At 37.7% G+C, this 21,139-nt stretch overlaps 1 protein-coding gene and 1 long non-coding RNA gene across 2 annotated transcripts in view; both read right to left on the bottom strand.

Annotated features, from left to right (window-relative positions):
- ZNF540 (zinc finger protein 540) overlaps positions 1 to 16,905 on the bottom strand; it is a 32,642-nt gene extending 15,737 nt beyond the window's left edge. Inside the window, 2 exon segments of the mRNA XM_008579482.1 lie at positions 15,602 to 15,697; positions 16,771 to 16,905. Of these exon segments, the coding sequence (XP_008577704.1) occupies positions 15,602 to 15,697; positions 16,771 to 16,804 (130 nt within the window). The 5' untranslated portion in view covers positions 16,805 to 16,905.
- Positions 16,906 to 17,032: 127 nt separating this feature from the next.
- LOC103595943 overlaps positions 17,033 to 21,139 on the bottom strand; it is a 21,132-nt gene continuing 17,025 nt past the window's right edge. The window contains exons 2-3 of the long non-coding RNA XR_551005.1: positions 19,020 to 19,085; positions 17,033 to 17,123 (exon numbers count right to left, since the gene is read on the bottom strand). This is a non-coding gene — a long non-coding RNA (uncharacterized LOC103595943). The remainder of the gene's footprint in view (positions 17,124 to 19,019; positions 19,086 to 21,139) is intronic.

The raw sequence follows: 21,139 nt of genomic DNA, 5'->3' as shown, positions 1-21,139 counted from the left end.
AAAAAAAAAAAAAGAAAGAAAATTAAAAGATATGTCACCACAGACAAGGAGAAAATATTTGCAAATCATATATCTAAATGAAAGGTTTATATTCATAATATATTTTTTAAAACTCTTGCAACTCAATAAGACAATCTAATTTTAAGAATGGGCAAAACATTTAAAAAGGCATTTCACCAAATAAGATAAACTAATAGCTAATAATCAATTGAAAAGTTGCTCAATGCCAACCACAGTTACATACCACTGCACACACACTAGAATGGCTATACTCAGAAAGATAGGTAATAGCATGAGTTGGTGAGGAGACAGAGAAACAGGAATCCTCAGCGTTGTTAGTGGGAAGGTAAAATGGTACAGCAAGTTTAGAAAACATTTTGGCTGTTTCTTATCAAGTTATACTCACCATATAACCCAGCAATTCCACTCTTATGAATCTACCTAAGATGAATTAAGACATATGCCCACACAGTGATATATACTGCCATGTTTATAGTAGCTTAATTAATAATAGCCCCAACGTGTTTAGTAAACTATCCAAATGTCTATACAACACAATACATTCAGCAATAAAAAAGAATGAATTACTACTACATGCTACCTCACAGAAGGACCTCCAAAACATTATGCCAAGTTTAAAAAGCAAGATGTAAAAGACTATATATTGTATGATTTCATTTAAATGAAATGTCCTTTTCTGAAAAATCTACAAAGATAGAAGTATAGCAATAGTTGCTTAAAGGTAGAGGTAGAAGCAACATGTGTTCAAAAAAAGACTTGTAAGCAAGTATTCATAGTACCTTTATTCATAATAGTGAAAAACTAGAAACAAGTTGGATATTCATAAACTATTAACAAATAAACAAGTGGCATATGCATAAAATGGAATGTTATTCAGCAAGAAAAGGGGATTAACGTCTGCGAGTTGGAACTACTTGGATGAATTTCATAAGTAGCAGAAGTGGAAGAAGTCTAACACAAAAAGACTGCATACTCTGACTTTTTTCACATAAAATTGTAGAAAAGGGAAAATTAGTGAAAGAAAGATCAGTTACTTGTTAAGGGTTGAGGGTGGGGAAAGGATACTGACTGCAAAGGAACACAATGGAAACTGTTGGGATGGTGGAAATATTCTAGATCTTTATAGAAGTGGTGACGGTTGCATAAGTACATACATTTGTCCAAAATAACTGAATTATACACATAAAATTTGTGAATTCCATTATGTGTATATCATACCTCAATAAAGCTGATTTGAAAAAAATAGTAAGGTTATTTTGCAAAGCTCTATGTAAAGTTCTAACCAAAAAAAATCCTCAAAATTACAGAATAAAAAATTTTAAGGAAACTATTACCTTCCAATACTGACCCTAGAAGAGATCAAAAGCCTAAGCAAATGAGATTCTGTTGTGAAACAGCTACCCCTCCAGTTTCATAGAAATCTATCAAAGTTTGGGCCGGCCCGTGGCTCACTCGGGAGAGTGCGGTGCTGATAACACCAAGGCCCCGGGTTCGGATCCTATATAGGGATGGCCGGTTCGCTCACTGGCTGAGCGTGGTGCTGACAACACCAAGTCAAGGGTTAAGATCCCCTTACTGGTCATCTTTAAAAAAAAAAAAAAAAGAAATCTATCAAAGTTTTAAAGAGCATGTAATGTCAAAGTCAGTTGCACTACTCTAGAAAATAGAAAAAGATGAAAAGTTATCATTCTTTTTGTAAAACAATAGCTGACACAATTAAGCAGAAGAATTTTAGAGGTAAAAAGTTCTAAAAAAGCATGAAAAACTATCATGATTTACAACCGACCTGATTATATACAACCCAAGAAATTCAACAACAACAAAAACCCTTCGAATAAAATATAAAAAAGAATTCAGTTTGATAGAGGGGAATCAACATAATGTATAGAACTTAATAGCCTTTATATATACAAAAAAGTTAGTTGTTTGGGGGATAAAAAGCCTATTTTCAAAAGTATGAACAAAGACTATACATAAGAATGAACCATGAATAAATGTATAAAACCTAAGAGGGATAACACTGAAATCCTGTTTAAAGATCCAGAAGTGGACTGAAATAATAAAAACACATATCATAATTGTTGATGGGAGGACTTCATCATAAAGATGTTCTTCCTCAGTTCATTTAGAAATTTAACAGGAAGGCCAATAAGAATGTAACAGGTTGTATAATATGTTAAAAAAATCATATTGTACAACATATATATAACAATTAGTGTATTTAATACTCTTTACTGAATGTATGTTATACATGCTCAAAACAAACAAAAAGTAAAGTGGAAAGTCAGAAAATTAAAACTGACAAATAGTTTAAAAAACAGTGAAAAGGGGCTGGCCCGGTGGCGCACTGGAGAGTGCACCGCTTGGGAGTGTGGCGGCGCTCCCGCCGAGGGTTCGGATCCCATGTGGAGACCGGTTCCCGCTCACTGGCTGAGCGTGGTGCGGGCGCAACACCGAGGGTTGCGATTGCGTTGCCGGTCCCCGGTGCGGGCGCGACACCAAGGGTTGCGATCCCGTTACCGGTCAGTAAAAAAGACAAAAAGGAAAAAAAAAAAAAAAAACAGTGAAAAGGAATAAAGAGATCAAAGGTTAGAAAACAATTGACATGAAAAATATCTCTAGAAGTAACAAAATCTATAAAAACCCTAGAATATAGCAAATACAAAGAATGGAAGGGAAATAATGTTGCAAGGAATAAGCAGAGGAAAGTCTTGAGAAAATAAAGATAATAGTTTTCAGACCGAGGGAGGACAACTGAGTAGAAAGCAGAGTAAATACCATACTTCATCAGTTCTAAGTTGCACATATTTTTAATTAATTAATTTTTCATTTTAACATCTAAGAAACTGGGATGAGCCTTACAATTGATTGTGTGTCCCAGTTTAATTGGCAGTATTCTTAATCTTTGGTGGTAAATAAAATAATCATGGTTTTACAGATGTATGGCTTTTTGGTTCAATTTAACAAAGTAAGTACAAATATAAAATTCTATACCTAAAAATCTAGTAGAAAATTTCAGAGCACTAATGAAAAAAAATCCTGAAAATTCAAGGAGAGAAAAGACAGCATATCAATAAAAGATTAAGGATCAGATCAACATCAGTCTTTCATCAGAGATATGGATATAAAAAGAGGAGCAAATTTTTAAGTTCGGAGACAAAACTATTGTACTTAGGATTATATAGCATGACAAACTATCAAATGTCCATCAAATAAAGACTTACAGGCAAGCAAGCAAGCCCTTGTACACTCTACCTGATAGATTACTGGGAGAAGAAATCCAACAAGGAGACAAAAGCACCATAAAACAGACTGGACAAATAAATTAGCAAAAATTATTAAGTCTAAATTAGCATTGATTATAATAAATAATTTAAAATAACAATCTGGAAATAAAGTCCCATTTATCAAAAAGGGATGTGGGGGTATTATTATTTGTAAACAACATAATCACTTACCTAGATAATCTCCTAAAATAATTTACAAATAGTGTCTTCAGGAAACCTCTAGCTTTACAATATATTAGTAATAACTTATTAGATATTATAACAGAAAAAGTGTTCCCAATTACAATATCAACATAAATCACAAAGAATACATCAAACAGGAACTATGCAATGTCTCTATATTAAAAATGTATAGACTGAGGATATAAAAAGCCACTTGCTTAAATGTAAATATATACCAGATTCAAGGGTAGATACAACCCAAATGTCCATGCACAGATGAATGGATAAACAAAATGCAGCATATACATACAATGGAATATTATTCAGCCATAAAAAGGAATGGGGTTCTGATACATACTACAGCATGAATGAACCCTGAAGACATTAAGCTAAGTATAACAAACTAGGTGCAAAAGGACAAATATTGTATGGTTCCACTTACATGGGGTACCTAAAACAGGCAAATACATGGAGACAGAAAGTAGATTAGAGGTTACCAGAGTTGGGGAAAGGAAGAATGGGGAATTATTGTTTAATAGTTACAGAGTTTCTGTTTGGGAAATAGTGGTGCTTGGTTACACAACATGTGAATGTAATTAATGCCACTGAATATATAATTAAAAATGGTAAATTTTATGTTATGCGAATTCTACCACAATTTAAAAAGAAGTAATTATAACCGCAAGTTGCAGAGGTCTGACAACTTTTTAAGGCTGTAAATAATAGAAATCTCTAAGAATTTATCTATAAGAAATTAATGATCAGTGATTAAAAATGAAAATATTATCAACATAAATGCCAAAACACAACAAACGTGAGAATTTTTACTGTTCATATTTAATTCCATAAAACACTGTGCAATTGAGAAAGGTTACATTAAGACAACAAGGAAAAAATGAGCAGCCAATGCACAAAATAAACATAAGCACGAGCCTGGTCAAGATGGCAGATTAGATGGTCCCCAGTGTCACTCTCTCCCACAAATCAATTTGCCACTATTAAAAAGCAATGACAGCCAAGCCGGGGCAACTAGAGCTCAGGGGAAAAGGAGGAGAGACCTATGAAGTTCAAGAAGACAGGAGAAGCCTGGAAGAGAGGAATAAAGGACTGCACCCCCCATTTCGAGCCCTGGCCACTTCAAGGCTGGCCCTGGTGAGTACACTGAGTAAGAGCTGGCAAAAGCCTCAGCTGTGCCGTTCATATGAAGTTGCTTGGAGGTGGCAGGGGAGGCCAGCAACACCACTAACAGGATTCCCATGGACCCACATAGGAGTAAGGGGCCACAGACAACTGAGAAAAGAAGCCATTCAGAGGCTGGTGAGTCATCTCAAGTGACCGGTGCATGGCTTGTCCCCTGGGAAGTGTTTGGAGTACAGGCGGTGGGGGAGAGACGGGCCCACTGGGGAACATTGGGGTACAGCATGGACAGCTGATCTCTCCAATCAGCACAGGATCGCTCAGTGGAGACTGGTCAGGAATACAGAACTGCACAGGGTGCAGTTTGCTGAAAAGTTTTAGGCCCAGACCAGAGTTTCCACACAACTCTGGTGTACTGGAACTCAGAAGACCCAGAACCACATGCAGGGTCTACAGTTAAAACCAGAGCTGCACATAAAGCCTTCCCCAGGGAATCAGCAGCAAAGCAGCAATTTAGCTCAACCACAGGAGCTCAAGTGCTGGTCCCCACAGGAAGTTCCCCCATTTTAGCAGTAAGCAAAGGACAACAGTTTAGTTCTAGTGCAGAGTTTGAGTGGTAGGGACAGCAAATAATCCAACAGAGAGCTGAAGGAAAAAACAAAATACCCACAGATCAGAGACAAAGTTTGATGTTAACTAGTAAAGGTCTAACACCACTAAGGAGCACCTACGAAACCTAGAAGGAGTTGGAAGACCCCTAGGCTCCCAAGCCAAGGATGGGAGAGGACTGTGAGCCTGGGCCACGCTCGCCCAACATCTGCAACCAGCCTAGTGATGACCACTGTGCCACCACCAGAAACACCCAAGGCTCCTGAGCCAGGGTGGTGGGGGGCCAGGGCTTCAGCCACACCCCCTTTACATCTGCATCCAGCCCAGTGACAACCAAGCTGCTGCTGGAGGCCCCCTGGCCTCTCCTGCAGGAGTGAGGGGGGTGCCACGGGCCATTGGCCTCCATCATGCCTACCCTCCTTTCTCCTTCTCCCACCCTATTTCCTTCCCCCTTCCTCTCTCCTCCTCCCCTCAACTGCTCTGCAACACCTTAGAATGTATAAAAGAAATATTAATAAATAAATAAATTTTTAAAATAAATAAACATAAGCACAAAATAAATTCATGAGAATATGTCCAAACTAACAAATAATCAGAAATGAAGTAGGAGAAAAGGTAACTTTTATTTTATTAAATTTGAAGATTTTCACAAAAAAATCAGTTATGTCAATGACGATAGTAGATGTGAGATTATCATAATTTCCCTCCACTTGCTTAAGACCTGTCATAATTAACCCAACTCTTTAATTCTTTTGCAAAATATACTAAGGGAGGGCCTTGGCATGCTTAACATTCTCCTCTAGTGTGGTACTCACAAGTAGTCTTGCTCATTTTTCTTCCTACCGGCTAAGTTTACTTAAATTTAGCTGTGTTTGTTCCCAACCCTATTTATGCCAGTGCCTATTACTGCAAGCAGATAATTTAGTAATAAGGTAATTAGGGAATTTTTATGAAGGTGATAAGGCAATTGTTTCTTGTGAAAATCAGCTGAATGCTCTGGAAAACCTGGAACAAATGCAAGCTGCTAAAAGCACTGCTCTCAAATCACATGTAGATGACACAAGAGGAAGACTGGGAGTTTGGGGAAAAACAAAAGTTAAGAAGCATCTGTATTCATTGTTTCATAAGTGTTTTTAGGTTCTTTTCTTCTGTGAGAAACTTGAAACTGAAATTAATAGACTCATATGCTGTGTGTTTGTGTGTGTGTGTGTGTTTTAGTTTATTAAGAAAGATGAAGCAGAACTATCATCACTGGATCTCACTGAAAGGAAAGGTCTGGTCATTTATGGAAAGTTCTCTTCCATCAAGGAATATTTAAAATCAGAAATGTTATTCTCCCCTTTGAAGGCCAACAGGTTTAATTAAAGACAAAATTAAAAATAATCACTTGTGGGCCAACCCCGTGGCGCACTCGGGAGAGTGTGGCACTGGGAGCACAGCGAAGCTCCCACCGCGGGTTCGGATCCTATATAGGAATGGCCGGGTGCACTCACTGGCTGAGCGTGGTGCGGGCAACACCAAGCCAAGGGTTGTGATCCCCTTACTGGTCACGAAAAGAAAAAAAAAATCACTTGCATCTAAGCTATTTTTGCCTGTTTAGGCATTTTTTCACAATCAATCTTCTTTGCTGATATGAGAAACTACACAGAGAGAATATTTATGACCATGGGAGCCGTATTCAGAATTTAAATCTAGGGATGGTTGATTAAGACAGCTGATGTTTAAACTCTACAAAGAACCACATTTCTGATAATCAATTCTAATCGAAGGTGAATTACCCACTTAAAAGTACATCAGAGTAAAATCTTCAATCAAAAAAAGTTGAGTATGGGCCGGCCCGTGGCTCACTCGGTAGAGTGCGGTGCTGATAACACCAAGGCCGCGGGTTCAGATCCTATATAGGGATGGCCGGTTTGCTCACTGGCTGAGCGTGGTGCTGACAACACCAAGCCAAGGGTTGAGATCCCCTTACCGGTCATCTTTTGAAAAAAAAAAAAAAAAAAAGTTGAGTATCAGCTAAATTTTGCTATATGTATATTTGAAACTATAAAAATTTAAATGTAAATGACACTGTGGAATGAAATAACATAAAGCTGTATATACTTTCAAAGATGTATATTTTCTTCTAGTTCCTTAAAACCCATTTAAAAAAAGAAATAAAAATTCTATTTCCAGGCCATTATATAATGATAAAGGGAACTATCCAGCTAGAAGACATAACAATCATAAACATGAGCACCCAGATATATTAAACAAACACTCCTAGACCTAAAGAAGGAGATAGGACCTAATACATTAATATTGGGTGTTCTGAACACCCCTCTCTCAGTATGGGACAGGACTTCCAGGCAACAAGTCAACAAAGAGACACAGGATTAATTACACCCTAGACCAACTAGACTTGGCAGATATATACAGAACATTTCACCCAACAGGTAAAGAATACACTTTCTTCTCATCAGCTTATGGTACATTCTCCAGGACAGACCACATATTAGGTCACAAATCTAGTCTCAGCAAATTTGAAAAAACTGAAATCATTCCTACAATCTTTTCAGACCACAATGGACTAAAACTGGAGATAAACAATAAGCAAAACACTGGAAGCTATACAAATACATGGAAACTAAATAATAGCCTCCTGAATGACCTATGGGTCCAAAAAGAAATTAAACAGGAAATCAAAAAATAGGAAGCTCAAAGGTCCCCAAACAGATTCAACCGAAAAAGATCCTCCCCAAGACATATTATACTTAAATTCACAAAGCTCAAAGACAATGAGAGAATTCTACAAGCAGCAATAGAAAAGTGTCACATCACTTATAGGGGAACCCCCATCAAACTAACAGCAGACTTCTCAACCAAAACCCTAAAGGCCAGAAGAAAGTGGAACAATATATTCAAAATGCTAAAAGAAAAAAACTGCCAGCCAAGAATTCTTTACCCAGCAAGGCTCTCCTTCAGAAATGAGGGAGAAATAGTGAATTTCCCAGACAAACAAAAGTTGTGGGACTTCACCACCACATGACCAGCCCTGCAAGAAATTCTCAAGGGAGTCATTCATCTGGAATCTGAATAATGATGACCACCATCACAAATACACAAGAAAGAGCAAAACCCACAGTCAAAACAAAAATGCCAGCAAGAAAGAGAAAGAAGCTAAATCAGTCTGCCTTAAATTCCCAACTGACATTGAAGAAGAGAAATAAAAGGGGAAATAATGATCAAAAGATATTTAAACCACCTAAACAAGTAGCAATTAAATAGCAGGAATTAAATAACACTTCTAAATAACTCCTCTAAATGTGAATGGACTAAACTCCCCATTGAAAAGACATAGACTAACTGACTGGATTAAAAAGCTAGACCCAAGTATATGCTGTCTTCAAGAGACCCACCTCATCTATAAAGACACTCATAGACTAAAAGTGAAGGGATGGAAAAAGATATACCATGCAAATGGAAACCAAAAATGAGCAGGAGTAGCTATTCTTATATCAGACAAAATAGACTTTAAACCAAGAAACATTTAAAAAGACAAAGCAGGCTATTATATAATGATAAAGGGGACTATGAAGCTAGAAGACATAACAATCATAAACATATCTGCACCCAATACTGGAGCACCCAGATGTGCGACGCAAACACTCTTAGACCTAAAGAAGGAGAGAGATAGGACCTAATACATTAATAGTGGGTGATCTGAACACCCCTCTCTCGCTGTGGGACAGGACTTCCAGGCAACACGTCAACAAAGAGACACAGGATTTAATCTATACCCTAGACCAACTGGACTTGGCAGATATATACCGAACATTTTACTCAACAGCTAAAGAATACACTTTCTTCTCATCAGCTCACGGTACATTCTCCAGAATAGACCACATATTAGGTCACAGACCTAGTCTCAGCAAATTTTTAAAAATTGAAATCATTCCAACAATTTTTTCGGACCACAATGGATTACAACTGGAGATAAACAATAAGCAAATCACTGGAAGCTATATAAATACATGGAAAATAAATAATAGGCTCCGGAATGACCTATGGTTCCAAGAAGAAATTAAACAGGAAATCAAAAAATTTCTAGAAACTAATGAAAATAAAGATACATCATACCCAAACTTGTGGGATACTGCAAAAGCAGTACTAAGAGGCAAATTTATTACAGTAAATGCTTATATCAAAAAAATGGGGAGACACCAAATAAATGACCTAACGCTACACCTCAAAGAACTTGAAAAACAACAACAATCCAAACCTAAAGGTAGTAGACAGAAAGAAATAATTAAGATCAGAGCAGAACTAAATTAAATAGAGACCCAAAAAACAATAGAAAAGATCAACAAAACTAAAGGTTGGTTTTTCGAGAAGATAAACAAAATGGACACACCATTAGCTAGATTAACAAAAAAAAAAAAAAGAAAGAAAAGAAAAGAGAAGACTCAAATAACAAAAATCAGAAATGAAAAGGGAGACATTACAACTGACACCACAGAAATACAAAGAATCATTAGAGACTATTATAAACACCTGTATGACAACAAATTTGAAAATCTGAAGATATGGATAAGTTTTTAGACACATATAAATTACCAAGACTGAACGAAGAAGAGATAGAAAACCTGAACAGACCAACAATAAGCAAGGAGATTGAAGCAGTAATTATCAATCTTCCAACAAAAAAAAGTCCGGGTCCAGATGGCTTTACAGCTGAATTCTATCAAATTTTAAAGAAGAGTTAATACCAATTCTCATGAAACTGTTCCAAACAATCAAAACAGATGCTACTCTCCCAAACTCATTCTGTGAGGCCAACATAACTCTGATACCAAAAACAGATAAAGACACAACAAAAAAAGAAAGTTACAGGCCAAAATCCTTGATGAACCTAGATGCTAAAATCCTCAACAAAATATTAGCAATTAGAATACAGCAACATATTAAAAAAATTATACACTATGATCACGTGGGATTCATCCCAGGGATGCAAGGATGATTCAACATACGAAAATCAATAAATGTGATACATCACATCAACAAGCTCAAGGACAAAGACCATATGATCATCTCAATAGATGCTGAAAAAGCATTTGACAAAATTCAACATTCCTTCATGATAAAGACTCTCAACAAATTAGGTATAGAAGGAAAGTATCTCAACACAATAAAATCCATTTATGACAAGCCCACCACCAGTATTATTCTGAAAGGCGAAAAATTGAAGGCCTTCCCCTTAAGGACAGGAACAAGACAAGGATGTCCACTCTCACCACTTCTATTCAACATAGTACTGGAAGTACTAGCTAGAGCAATCAGACAAGAGGAAGAAATAAAGGGAATCCAGATTGGAAAAGATGAAGTCAAACTTTCCCTATTTGCAGATGACATGATAGTATATATAGAAAAACCTAAAGACACTATCAAAAAACTCCTAGAGCTAGTTAATAACTTCAGCAATGTTGCAGGATATAAAATAAATGCCCCCAAAACAATAGCATTTATATACTCAAATAATGAATTAACAGAAAGAGAAATAAACAAAGTAAGCCCATTTACAATTGTCACCAAAAAAATACAATACCTAGGGATCAATTTAATCAGGATACAAAATAAATGCCCCCAAATCAGTAGCATTTATATACTCAAATAATGAATTAACAGAAAGAGAAATAAAGAAAGCCCATTTACAATTGTCACCAAAAAAATACGATACCCAGGGATCAATTTAACCAAGGAGGTGAAAAACCTCTACGTTGAGAATACAAACCACTTCTGAAAGAAATTTAAAGAAGACATAAAAAGATGGAAAGATATTCCATGCTCTTGGATTGGAACAATTTACATTGTGAAAATGTCTATACTACCCAAAGTGATCTACAAATTCAATGCAATTGCCATCAAAATACCAATGACATTCTTCACAGAAAACGAAAAAACAATCTTACCTTTCATATAGAAAAACAAAAGACCCCGAATAGCCAAAGCAATCCTGAGTAAGAAAAACAAAGCCGGAGGCATAACTGCCTGACTTCAAATTATACTACAAAGCTGTTGTAACCAAAGCAGCATGGTAATGTGGTATAAAAATAGACATTCAGATCAGTGGAGTAGAATAGAGAACCCAGAAATCACTCCTCAGGCTTATAGCCATCTGATGTTAGACAAAGGCAACAAAAATCTACATTGGGGAAAAGATTGCCTCCTCAACAAGTGGTGCTGGGAAAACGATATCCATATGCAGAAGAATGAAACTAAATATGCATCTCTCACTGTACACTAAAATCAACTCAAAATGGATTAAAGACCTAGGTATAAGNAGAAATGGAAAAAACAATCTTACCTTTCATATGGAAAAACAAAAGACCCTGAATAGCCAAAGCAATCCTGAGCAAAAAAAAAACAAAGCCAGAGGCATAACTCTGCCTGACTTCAAATTATACTACAAAGCTATTATAACACAAACAGCATGGTACTGGTATAAAAATAGACATTCAGACCAGTGGAGTAGAATTGAGAACACAGAAATCAGTCCTCAGGCTTACGGCCATCTGATATTAGACAAAGGCAACAAAAATCTACATTGGGGAAAAGATTGCCTCTTCAGCAAATGGTGCTGGGAAAACTGGACATCTATATGGAGAAGAATGAAACTAGATATGCATCTCTCACCATACACTAAAATCAACTCAAAATGGATTAAAGACCTAGGTATGAGATCTGAAACTGTGAAATTACTAAGGGAAAATATAGGTGAAACACTTCAGTGGTTAAGTCTGGGCACAGGCTTTATGAACATGAGCCCAAAAGCACAAGTAGCAAAAGAAAAAAATAAATGGGACTATACCAAACTAAAAAGTTTCCGCACAGCAAAAGAAACAATCAACAGAGTGAAAAGACAACCTACAGAGTGGGAGAAAATTTTTGTGAACTATGAATCCGACAAGGGACTAATATCCAGAATATACATAGAACTCAAGCAATCATACAGTAAAAAAACCCCCCCCCCAATTAAAAAATGGGCAAAGGAGCTGAATAGACATTTTTCAAAGGAAGACATACAAATGGCCAACAGATACAAGAAAAAATGCTCAACATCACTAGTCATCAGGGAAATGCAAATTAAAACCACCTTGAGATACCACCTCACTCCACTTAGACTGGTGAATAACAAATGCTGGCGAGGGTGTGGAGAGAAGGGAACACTACTGCACTTTTGGTGGGACTGTAAATTAGTACAATCACTTTGGAAAACAATTTGGAGGTTTCTCAAACAACTACAGATAGATCTTCCATATGAACCAGCAATCCCTCTTCTGGGTATATATCCAGAGGAATGGAAATCATCATGTCAAAGAGATAACTGCACTCCCATTTTTATTGCAGCTGTTTACAATAGCCAAGGTATGGAACCAACCTAAATGTCTATCAATAGATGACTGGATAAGGAAACTGTAGTATACATACACTATGGAATTCTACTCTGCCATAAAAAAGAATGAAATACTCTCATTTACAATAACATGGATGAACCTGGAGAAACTTATGTTGAGTGAAATAAGCAAAGCACAGAGGGATAAATACCACATGTGCTCACTCATACGTGCGAGCTAAGAGAGAAAGGAAGGCAGGAAAGAAAGACCACAGTAGTGCCATGATCCAACAGAGGGAGGGAACGTTCCTAGAGCTACAAATTGGAGTTGAAGGGAGAGGGAGAAGGGGAGGGAGGTTGGGGGATAATTGGGAGGGGACAAAGGGTACAAAAGTAATTTCTGGTAATGGATATGCCTACATCATGGACAGGAGGGGGGACAATCAGCTTTGTATCTCATGAATATTCGTAATAAATAAACAAATTTAAAAAATAAAGCAGAGCTGAGTCAGCAAGAAAAAAAAAAAGATTCTTCTATTTCCTTTATTTTCAAATGAAAAAGTAGTGCATGCTCCTTACAATATAACCTCTGCCCACTGCACTCCATTGAATTTGTTGAATGGAACCAGATCCCCTTCTTGACAAGCTACCCTTGGCTTCCCAGACCCTGTACTTCCTGATTTTCCTCCTCTTTCCCTCCAACCCTCCTTCCTCATCACTCTTGTCACATCGCTGCTTTCATTTTTTTCCCAAGAGCCTCCAGTGTCCACATTTCCACCCTTTCATCTAAGTATGCTATTAGAATCACTGTTATATTTATTTATAGATTTTACATGTTCTAATTCCCCTATTAGACTGAAAATTTCAATTTAATGTTTTAAACTCTCTATCTCTTGAAAAAAAAAAAAATATATATATATATATATTTGGCCAAAAGAGCCAATAAATGAACGAATGTAGGAAGGCACAATCATTCATTAAGAATAAAGATTTTAAAGGCAGGCTGAGTTTGAATTCCATCTCCAACACTTCATCTTACGTGAGGTATTTAACTTCTACCTGTTCCTGTTTCTTTATCTGTAAAATGCCAATAATAATAGCACCTCTCTTATAATTACATGAGCTAGGTATGAAAAGTGCTTTGAACAACACCTGGTATACAGTAAACAATCAGTAAATGTTAACTGTTATTATTGTTCACTGCTGATTAAGAGAAGATAAAAAGTGAACAAGCCATTGAAGTGCTGGTAAACTGAACACCAGTATTAAAAATATATTTAACTTCTTTCACCTCAACCACACAACTCTTCCTTCGCCCCTCCCAATTCTGGCTGATAATCTCCCTTATTCCTCTAACAAAAATGAAATGTTGAAAAGAAATACAGAATCTCCCCTTTGTCACATCAGTCAACCCGCCTGCATCCATAGTCGTATCTCTCGTTCTCTCAATTCCTCTCGGGCACTGGATCCTACCCTTCTCCAATTTCCATAATTATCCTTCCCTCTACTACGATTTTTTTTTTCTTTCTATGGAATCATTCTCATCCTAAAATTTCACATCTTGAAATATACTCCTTACATCCCATGTCCCCTTCTAGCTACTAACCCCATCTCTAGTTCTCTTCCTACCAAATTTCCACTAAAGAAGTTTTCTATCTCACCCTCACCACTGCGTCATCTCCCATTCTCTTTGAGCCACAGCTACCAGCCTGTCACCCTCACGCTCCACTGAAACCTTGTCTTCTCGACACAAGATCATCACCAACCTTCTGGCTTCTTCACTCTCTCAGTACTCATTCCCTAGATGAGGGATCAGCATACTTTTTCTGCGAAGAGCCAGACAGTCAATATTTTAGGCTTTACAGGCCATACGGTTTCTGTCTCAATTACTCAACTCTGCCATTGACAATATGTAAATAAATAGTTGTGGCTGTGTTCCAATAAAACTTTATTTACAAAACCAGGCTGTTAGCTCTGCTTTCAAAACCTACTATGAATACGGCATCTTCTTACCACCCCCACCACTATTCCTAATCCAAGCCACTACCACTGCTAATCTAGACATCTGAAATAGCCTGTTAACTGATCTACTTCTAATCTTGCCCCCACTTAGAATTCTCCACAAAGCATTTAGAGTGATCATTTAAAAACATACATTATATCATGGCTTCCAATCACTCTTAGTAAAGAAAAATACAAATTTATCACTATGATAAATTATATAAAGCCTGGCCCCTGCTCAACTCTAAACTCATATGAGGGTACGTCAAATCTCTCATATTTAGTTACTCATCCTCCTGTAATCCTGCTTTGAACTTTTTGCTGTTCTTCAAATGTACAAAGCTCATTTTCCCCCTTCACTTGGAATGATCTTCTTCCAGATATTCACATGGCCTAAGCCCTTATTTCATGTCTCTACACAAACATCCCAAACATCCCGTCCTTAGAAAAGCCTTCCCTGAGCACCCCACTGAAATTAACCCTGCCCAAACTCTTATTTCCTTACCCTTCATACTTTTCCTTCATAACATGCATCATTATTTAATATTATATTTTCTATTCATTTGTTTACAGTTTACAGTTTGTCTCTCATACTACAATGTCAACTCCAATAGTGTGGGGAGGTTTTGGCCTTATTCACCAAGTGCTCAGAATGGGCACTCAGTAAATATATGCTCAATACATAAAAGAATGAACTTGTAGGCAATGGAAACAAGCATATGAGTCAATGCAGACATCACAGAAAGCAATTGATTGCGCTGGGAAAGAAAAAGACATTCTCGTTATTGAAATGAGAGGGTAATGTGAGGAAAAAAAACAAAGACAGTGGTTACTGAGAGCTCAGATAAAGTTCTTTTGGTAGTTCATGCTAAGAAAATGTTTTCTTCCCCATCTTAGGCCTTTCCTTCAAAGGTCTGAGGCCTCTGAAGTTAACTTCCCAAACATGGAAATCCTGTGCATCCTCCCTGACCTTTACTAGCAACTTCCATCTTCCTGATGAGCTTTCACTCACCTGGGCACCATCCTCCTGTCACATCCTTCACCACCATGCAGGGCTCTTTCCCTTGCTCCAGTAAGGTAATCACATCTGGCTTCGAGGCAGAATATCCTACCCATAAGAAAGAAATACAAGATGTAGAAGTAAAACATCACAAGTTCAAAACATTTTGAGACTTATAAATTTATAATAAACTATGGATCAAAACGATATAAAGACTTCGGAGAAAACTGATAGAATTAAAAAATGTTTCAATTTTGGGTAACCTCAGGGCCACAGAGAATAAAAAACTTGATGGGAAAGGGAAACGTCTCATTTTGGAATTGAAGCTCATTCAGGCTTGCTCTATTGAGAGGCAACAGTGATTGAAACTGCAGAATCGGGAGCCAGCCTGTGTGATTTCGAATTCTGCTCAGCCAACTGTTGACTAAGATTGTAAACAAACTGCTTAAATTCTGTGGGTCTCAGTGTTCTTAACTGTAAAATGAAAATAAAAGTTCTACCTATCTCATAGCTAACATTTAGAACTTAGAACAGTTCCTGATATACAATACGCATTCTGTCAGCTAGTATTATTTTTGCTGCTGTTAATTTACTTAGAGCAAAACAAGAAGCTTCCTATTTTTAGGTTCTTGCTAAGATATTCACTCAAAGTTAAATGCTAAGTTAATGGATTTTAATATTCAATCACAAATCAAGTAAGAGAATGCTTGTTGTAGGAAACAGAATATGTTCACTTTAATTTTAAGTAGATTTTGTTTATTTAAACCACAACATATAACTTGTAGGCCAGGGTGGGGCTGTTATCCTTGCAGGCAGGCCACCAAATAACACAGTGACAGAACATCCATAGCAATTCTAAGCTCAAATACAATGGGAAACCTGACTTCTTTGACATTGACTTTGGAGTAAATGTTTCAGAATTCAAATCCAGTCCCTTAGTCATTAAGGAAGAGGCAATTATAGGAATGAATTAAGGAATGTTTCAAGAGGACCACTACAGTATGGTGAAAATGAAGGTATTTAGTGGAAGTGCCATTTACGAACCAATAAAGTTCAGCCCAGTCCTTGAGAAACAGAGAAGAAATTCAGCTAGTTTCTTAAACAACAGTCCTGAATTCAAGGAAGAGAAAACTACTATTTCAGAGAGCAGAGTCTGAATTATTTGAGGTAGATGGCCTTACCCAGTGAGACCAAGTTGGTATAATTCTCCAACATCACATCTCTGTACAAGTCCCTCTGAGCAGGGTCCAGGCACTCCCACTCCTCCTGAGAGAAGTCGACAGCCACATCGCTGAATATCACCGATGCCTGAAACCATAAACCAACATGTTACTGGTAAAATTACAGACCATATATTTATTAGTCCATTTTCTGTTGCTAATAACAGAATGCCTAGAAATGGGTAATGTATAAAGAAAAGAGGTTTATTTCTTACAGTTTTGGAGGTTGGGTAGTGCAAAGTCCAGGTGATGCATCTGGTGAGGGCTTTCATCTTGGTGAGACTCTCTACAGAGCGCCATGGCAACACAGGGTACTACATATGATAGGGCTGAGTAAGGGCATGTCCACATGCTTTCCTCCTCTCCTTATAAAGCCCCCAGTCTACTCCCTGACAACCCATTAAACCATTAACCCATTAATCCATGAATCAATTAATGCCTTCATGAAGGCACAGTCCTCATAATCCAGTCACCTCTTAAAGGCCCCATCTTTCAAATACCATATCAGAGATTAAGTTCCAACCTGAGCTTTGGAAGGAACAAACATTCAATACATAGCAATGTATTAAGAAAGAATATGAGATGAAAGATCACACTGCAGCAAGGCGGACTATACCAAACTGCAGGCTGGGGCTGAAAGCCTATGACAAAGGCAGGAGACAGGAAGGAAACTGGTGTTCTGAAGTAGAGTCACCTCATTTTTCTGAAGAATCTAATTGCTGTATGCAAAATTTCCTACACATCATGGGGTTCTTTAATTACTCAAACATTTCAGGCAACAAATAAATGTTTCCCAATTAAATGAAATAGTGGACACAAGAAAATATTCTTGCCTTGAAAATTATCAATAAGTTATTGCTTAATAGACAAATAATTACTAAAATTATTTAAGGGAAAAAGAGGAATCCTACATCTCCTTTTTCCTTTAAGAAAATTTTTTTTTGGGCCGGCCCGGTGGCGCACTGCTACAGTGTGCCGCTTGGGAGTGTGGCGGCGCTCCCGCCGAGGGTTCAGATCCCACATACAGACCGGCCGCTCACTGGCTGAGCGAGGTGCGGGCACAACACTGAGGGTTGCGATCCCGTTGCCGGTCCCGGTCCAGTACGGGTGCGACACTGAGGGTTGCGATCCGTTGCCGGTCACGAAAAAAGACAAAAAGGGAAAAAAAAAAAAGAAAATTTTTTTTATATCATGGATTTTTTTCTTAGATGCTGTATAAAATCTTTCTTATAATAATGGGTTTGTTTAAAATTAAAGAATTTCTTTAAGCCTCAAATTCATCATTACGCCATTATATAGTAATTTTTCCTTATTTTGATGAATTCTATTATAAATAATTTCTGTCAGCTATATAATAGTCAATTATATGGTTATTCAACACTTAATCACAGAATTCAGAAAATAAGACATTTATGTTGGATAGTATCTCTTAAGCCTTCTCTAATTCTGGGAGAATAGATTTAATATTTATGCATCTGGATGATTTTCTTATAATTATATACCTACCTTGTTCCCAAGATAAAAAATATTGGTGTAGGATGAACCAGAATCACATGTCAACACCAGCACATTCCATTCAACCATAAAATGGATCCTATTATGAATATTTACCTCTCAAGAGATTCTGAGGAAAGAGCTCGTGATCTCTCTATAGGCATCCCCCTATCACATATGAAGACTGAGGCCAATCAACACTAAATTGCATTCTATTTATAGACCCGGATCTTTGGGAAAACTTCAGAGTTTTCCCAGGTGTAGTCAAATCCTCTGTTTCATTATACTTCATGTGTAGTCCATCCTTTCTTTCATTACACTGCAAATCTGACAAGGGATGGTCAAATACCTCCCTCTACTGACTTTGTTTCTGCTCCATTTCTCCTCTAGACAGAGACTGAGTAGACAGGAGATGCTGAACGATTTGATCAATGCAGAGATGGATACTGATTAGAGAAGAGAGGGGCACATAGGAGGAGTCGGTAAGGTTGAGATTAAAGAAAAATTCTGTTAGATAGGAAGTTTCAGCATAAATGAAAATCTTCTCATGATCTTTTTTTTTTTTGGCAGCTGGCCAGTATGGGATCCAAACTCTTGACCTCGGTGTTGCAAGGTGGCGTTCTAACCAACTAAACCAACCAGCCAGCCCTCTTCCCATGATATTAAAGGGCAAAAATAAAATAAAATAAAATAAAAATAGAGAAACAGCAACTTACATGGGCCATGGTTTTAGGATCACAAGAACTGGTCAGTCTTCCTTAAGGTGCAAAGTTCTGAGAACCCTGAATTGGGCAAGAAGAAAATGAGGCAATGAGACCAGGCTTGTCTCAAATATAACAAAATAATATAAATTAAGAATCTTTTCTTCTCCATTCTTGCTTGCCAATACCTCCTCCCACACACACATACTCTCGCCACACCAAGAAAACCTGGCTGTACAAGGATGGACACAGAACAGAGGTCTGCTGGAAGTAGAGCACATGACCAGTACTTCAGCAGGAGAGTTTTGGCCAATCCCCTCCATGAGGATGCTGATCTAAGCCCGAGACTGGGATGTTCAGAACTAGATTCTTCTCCCTCAGTTCTCACCCTCTAAAAGGGACCACATGATCCAAAGCAGACCACCTTCATGGCCTTAGGACCTTTCTGGGCTACCTAGACTTCAAGACAAAAGACAGAATAGACAAGGAGTCTGAAAACTATGGCCCACCCATATGTTTTTGTATGTAAAGTTTGAATGGAACACGGCTATGCCCATTTGTATACTCGGTATGTATGGCTATTTTCAGAAAGCTACAACAGCTGAGTTGAGTAGTTGCAATGGAGACTGTATGGCCCACAAAGCATAAAATATTTACTATTTGGCCCTTTATATATATATATATATAAGTTTGCTGACCTCTGGCATAGACAATGCACAACAGCCTTTATCACTACAAAATTGTACTTGCACAGTAGGATCCTTTCCCCTAGCCTGAACTAGAACTCCTTGAGTCCTCCGGGCTCACCACTCCCCATTTCCCCCAATCAGAATCATCCACACAGTTTTTCTGCATGATATCATTCATACCCTGCCCTCTCCCTTGGTACCCAAACTGGAGGGAGAGGTGAATTTATGTCCCCTGCCATCAATAAAAAAAAACCAATGTATATGATGCATCCCATATATATAGATATTTAATCCTTAGAACAGCTCTGCAATGTTGCTGTAATCTCCATTTCAAGCATCAGGAAACAGGAACCTAAATCCAGTTAATACATGACATATCTGAGTTCTGAATCCACAATCTAGCAACTACAAAGCCAGTTCTTTTTCAACTCTGCTCCTGCCACTGATACCCAGAATTTCTTATTACACCTAGAGAAACCTGAGCATGAATAACAGAAGTTAACCTACCAAAGATATTAAATGTTGCTATTAATTAAGAAGATGTATGTTGAAGTGACAAATAACATTTTACATTTAGTACACAGTCAAATTTAAAAGATTGGCAATAACATGTTAGTAAGTTTGGAGCAAAACACACACTCTCACACTGCGTTATACATTGGTGCCACCTTAAAGAAGGTAAGTTAGAAATTCACATTAGAAGAATTTAATAATGCAAGCCAGGTGTTCCAGCAATCCCACTTCTAGAATCCTGTCCAAAGAAAATAATTATATATGTGCACGAAGATATATACATACAGGTGCTGATGGACTAATTTTAAAATTGAAAAAGCTAGAAAGGCTATGGAAGCTCACATAGTCTTCCATAAAGAACAGGTTACATAAATTCTAGCATATCTACACTACTACAGAAATTAATGTAGCCACCAAAAATGATACAGATTGGGAGTTAACAAACTTTTCCTGAGAAGGACAAGGTAAATATTTTAGGTGTGGAAAAAAAAAAAAAAATTTTAGGGCTTGTGGACCATTCAGTCTATCAAAACTATGTAAGGCTACCATCATAGTGCAAAAGCAGCCATAGAAAATAGATAAATTTGGGCCGGCCCGGTGGCGCACTGGATAGTGCGCCACTTGGGAAGCGCGGCGGCGCTCCCGTCCGAGGGTTCGGATCCCACGTACAGACCGGCTCCCGCTCACTGGCTGAGCGAGGCGCGGGAGCAGCGCCGAGGCTTGCGATCCCGTCGCCGGTCCGGTACGGGGGCAACACTGAGGGTTGCGATCCGTAGCCGGACACGGAAAAAAGACAAAAAAGAAAAAAAAAAAAAAAAAAAAGAAAATAGATAAATTAAAAAGCATGGCACTGTTCCTACAGAAAATAGATAAATTAAAAAGCATGGCACTGTTCCTACAGAAAATAGATACATTAAAAAGCATGGCACTGCT

Source organism: Galeopterus variegatus, unplaced genomic scaffold, assembly GCF_000696425.1.
Source record: "Galeopterus variegatus unplaced genomic scaffold, G_variegatus-3.0.2 Scaffold1894, whole genome shotgun sequence".
In the NCBI taxonomy this organism is placed as follows: domain Eukaryota; kingdom Metazoa; phylum Chordata; class Mammalia; order Dermoptera; family Cynocephalidae; genus Galeopterus; species Galeopterus variegatus.
This window is presented reverse-complemented; position numbering and strand designations above follow the sequence as displayed.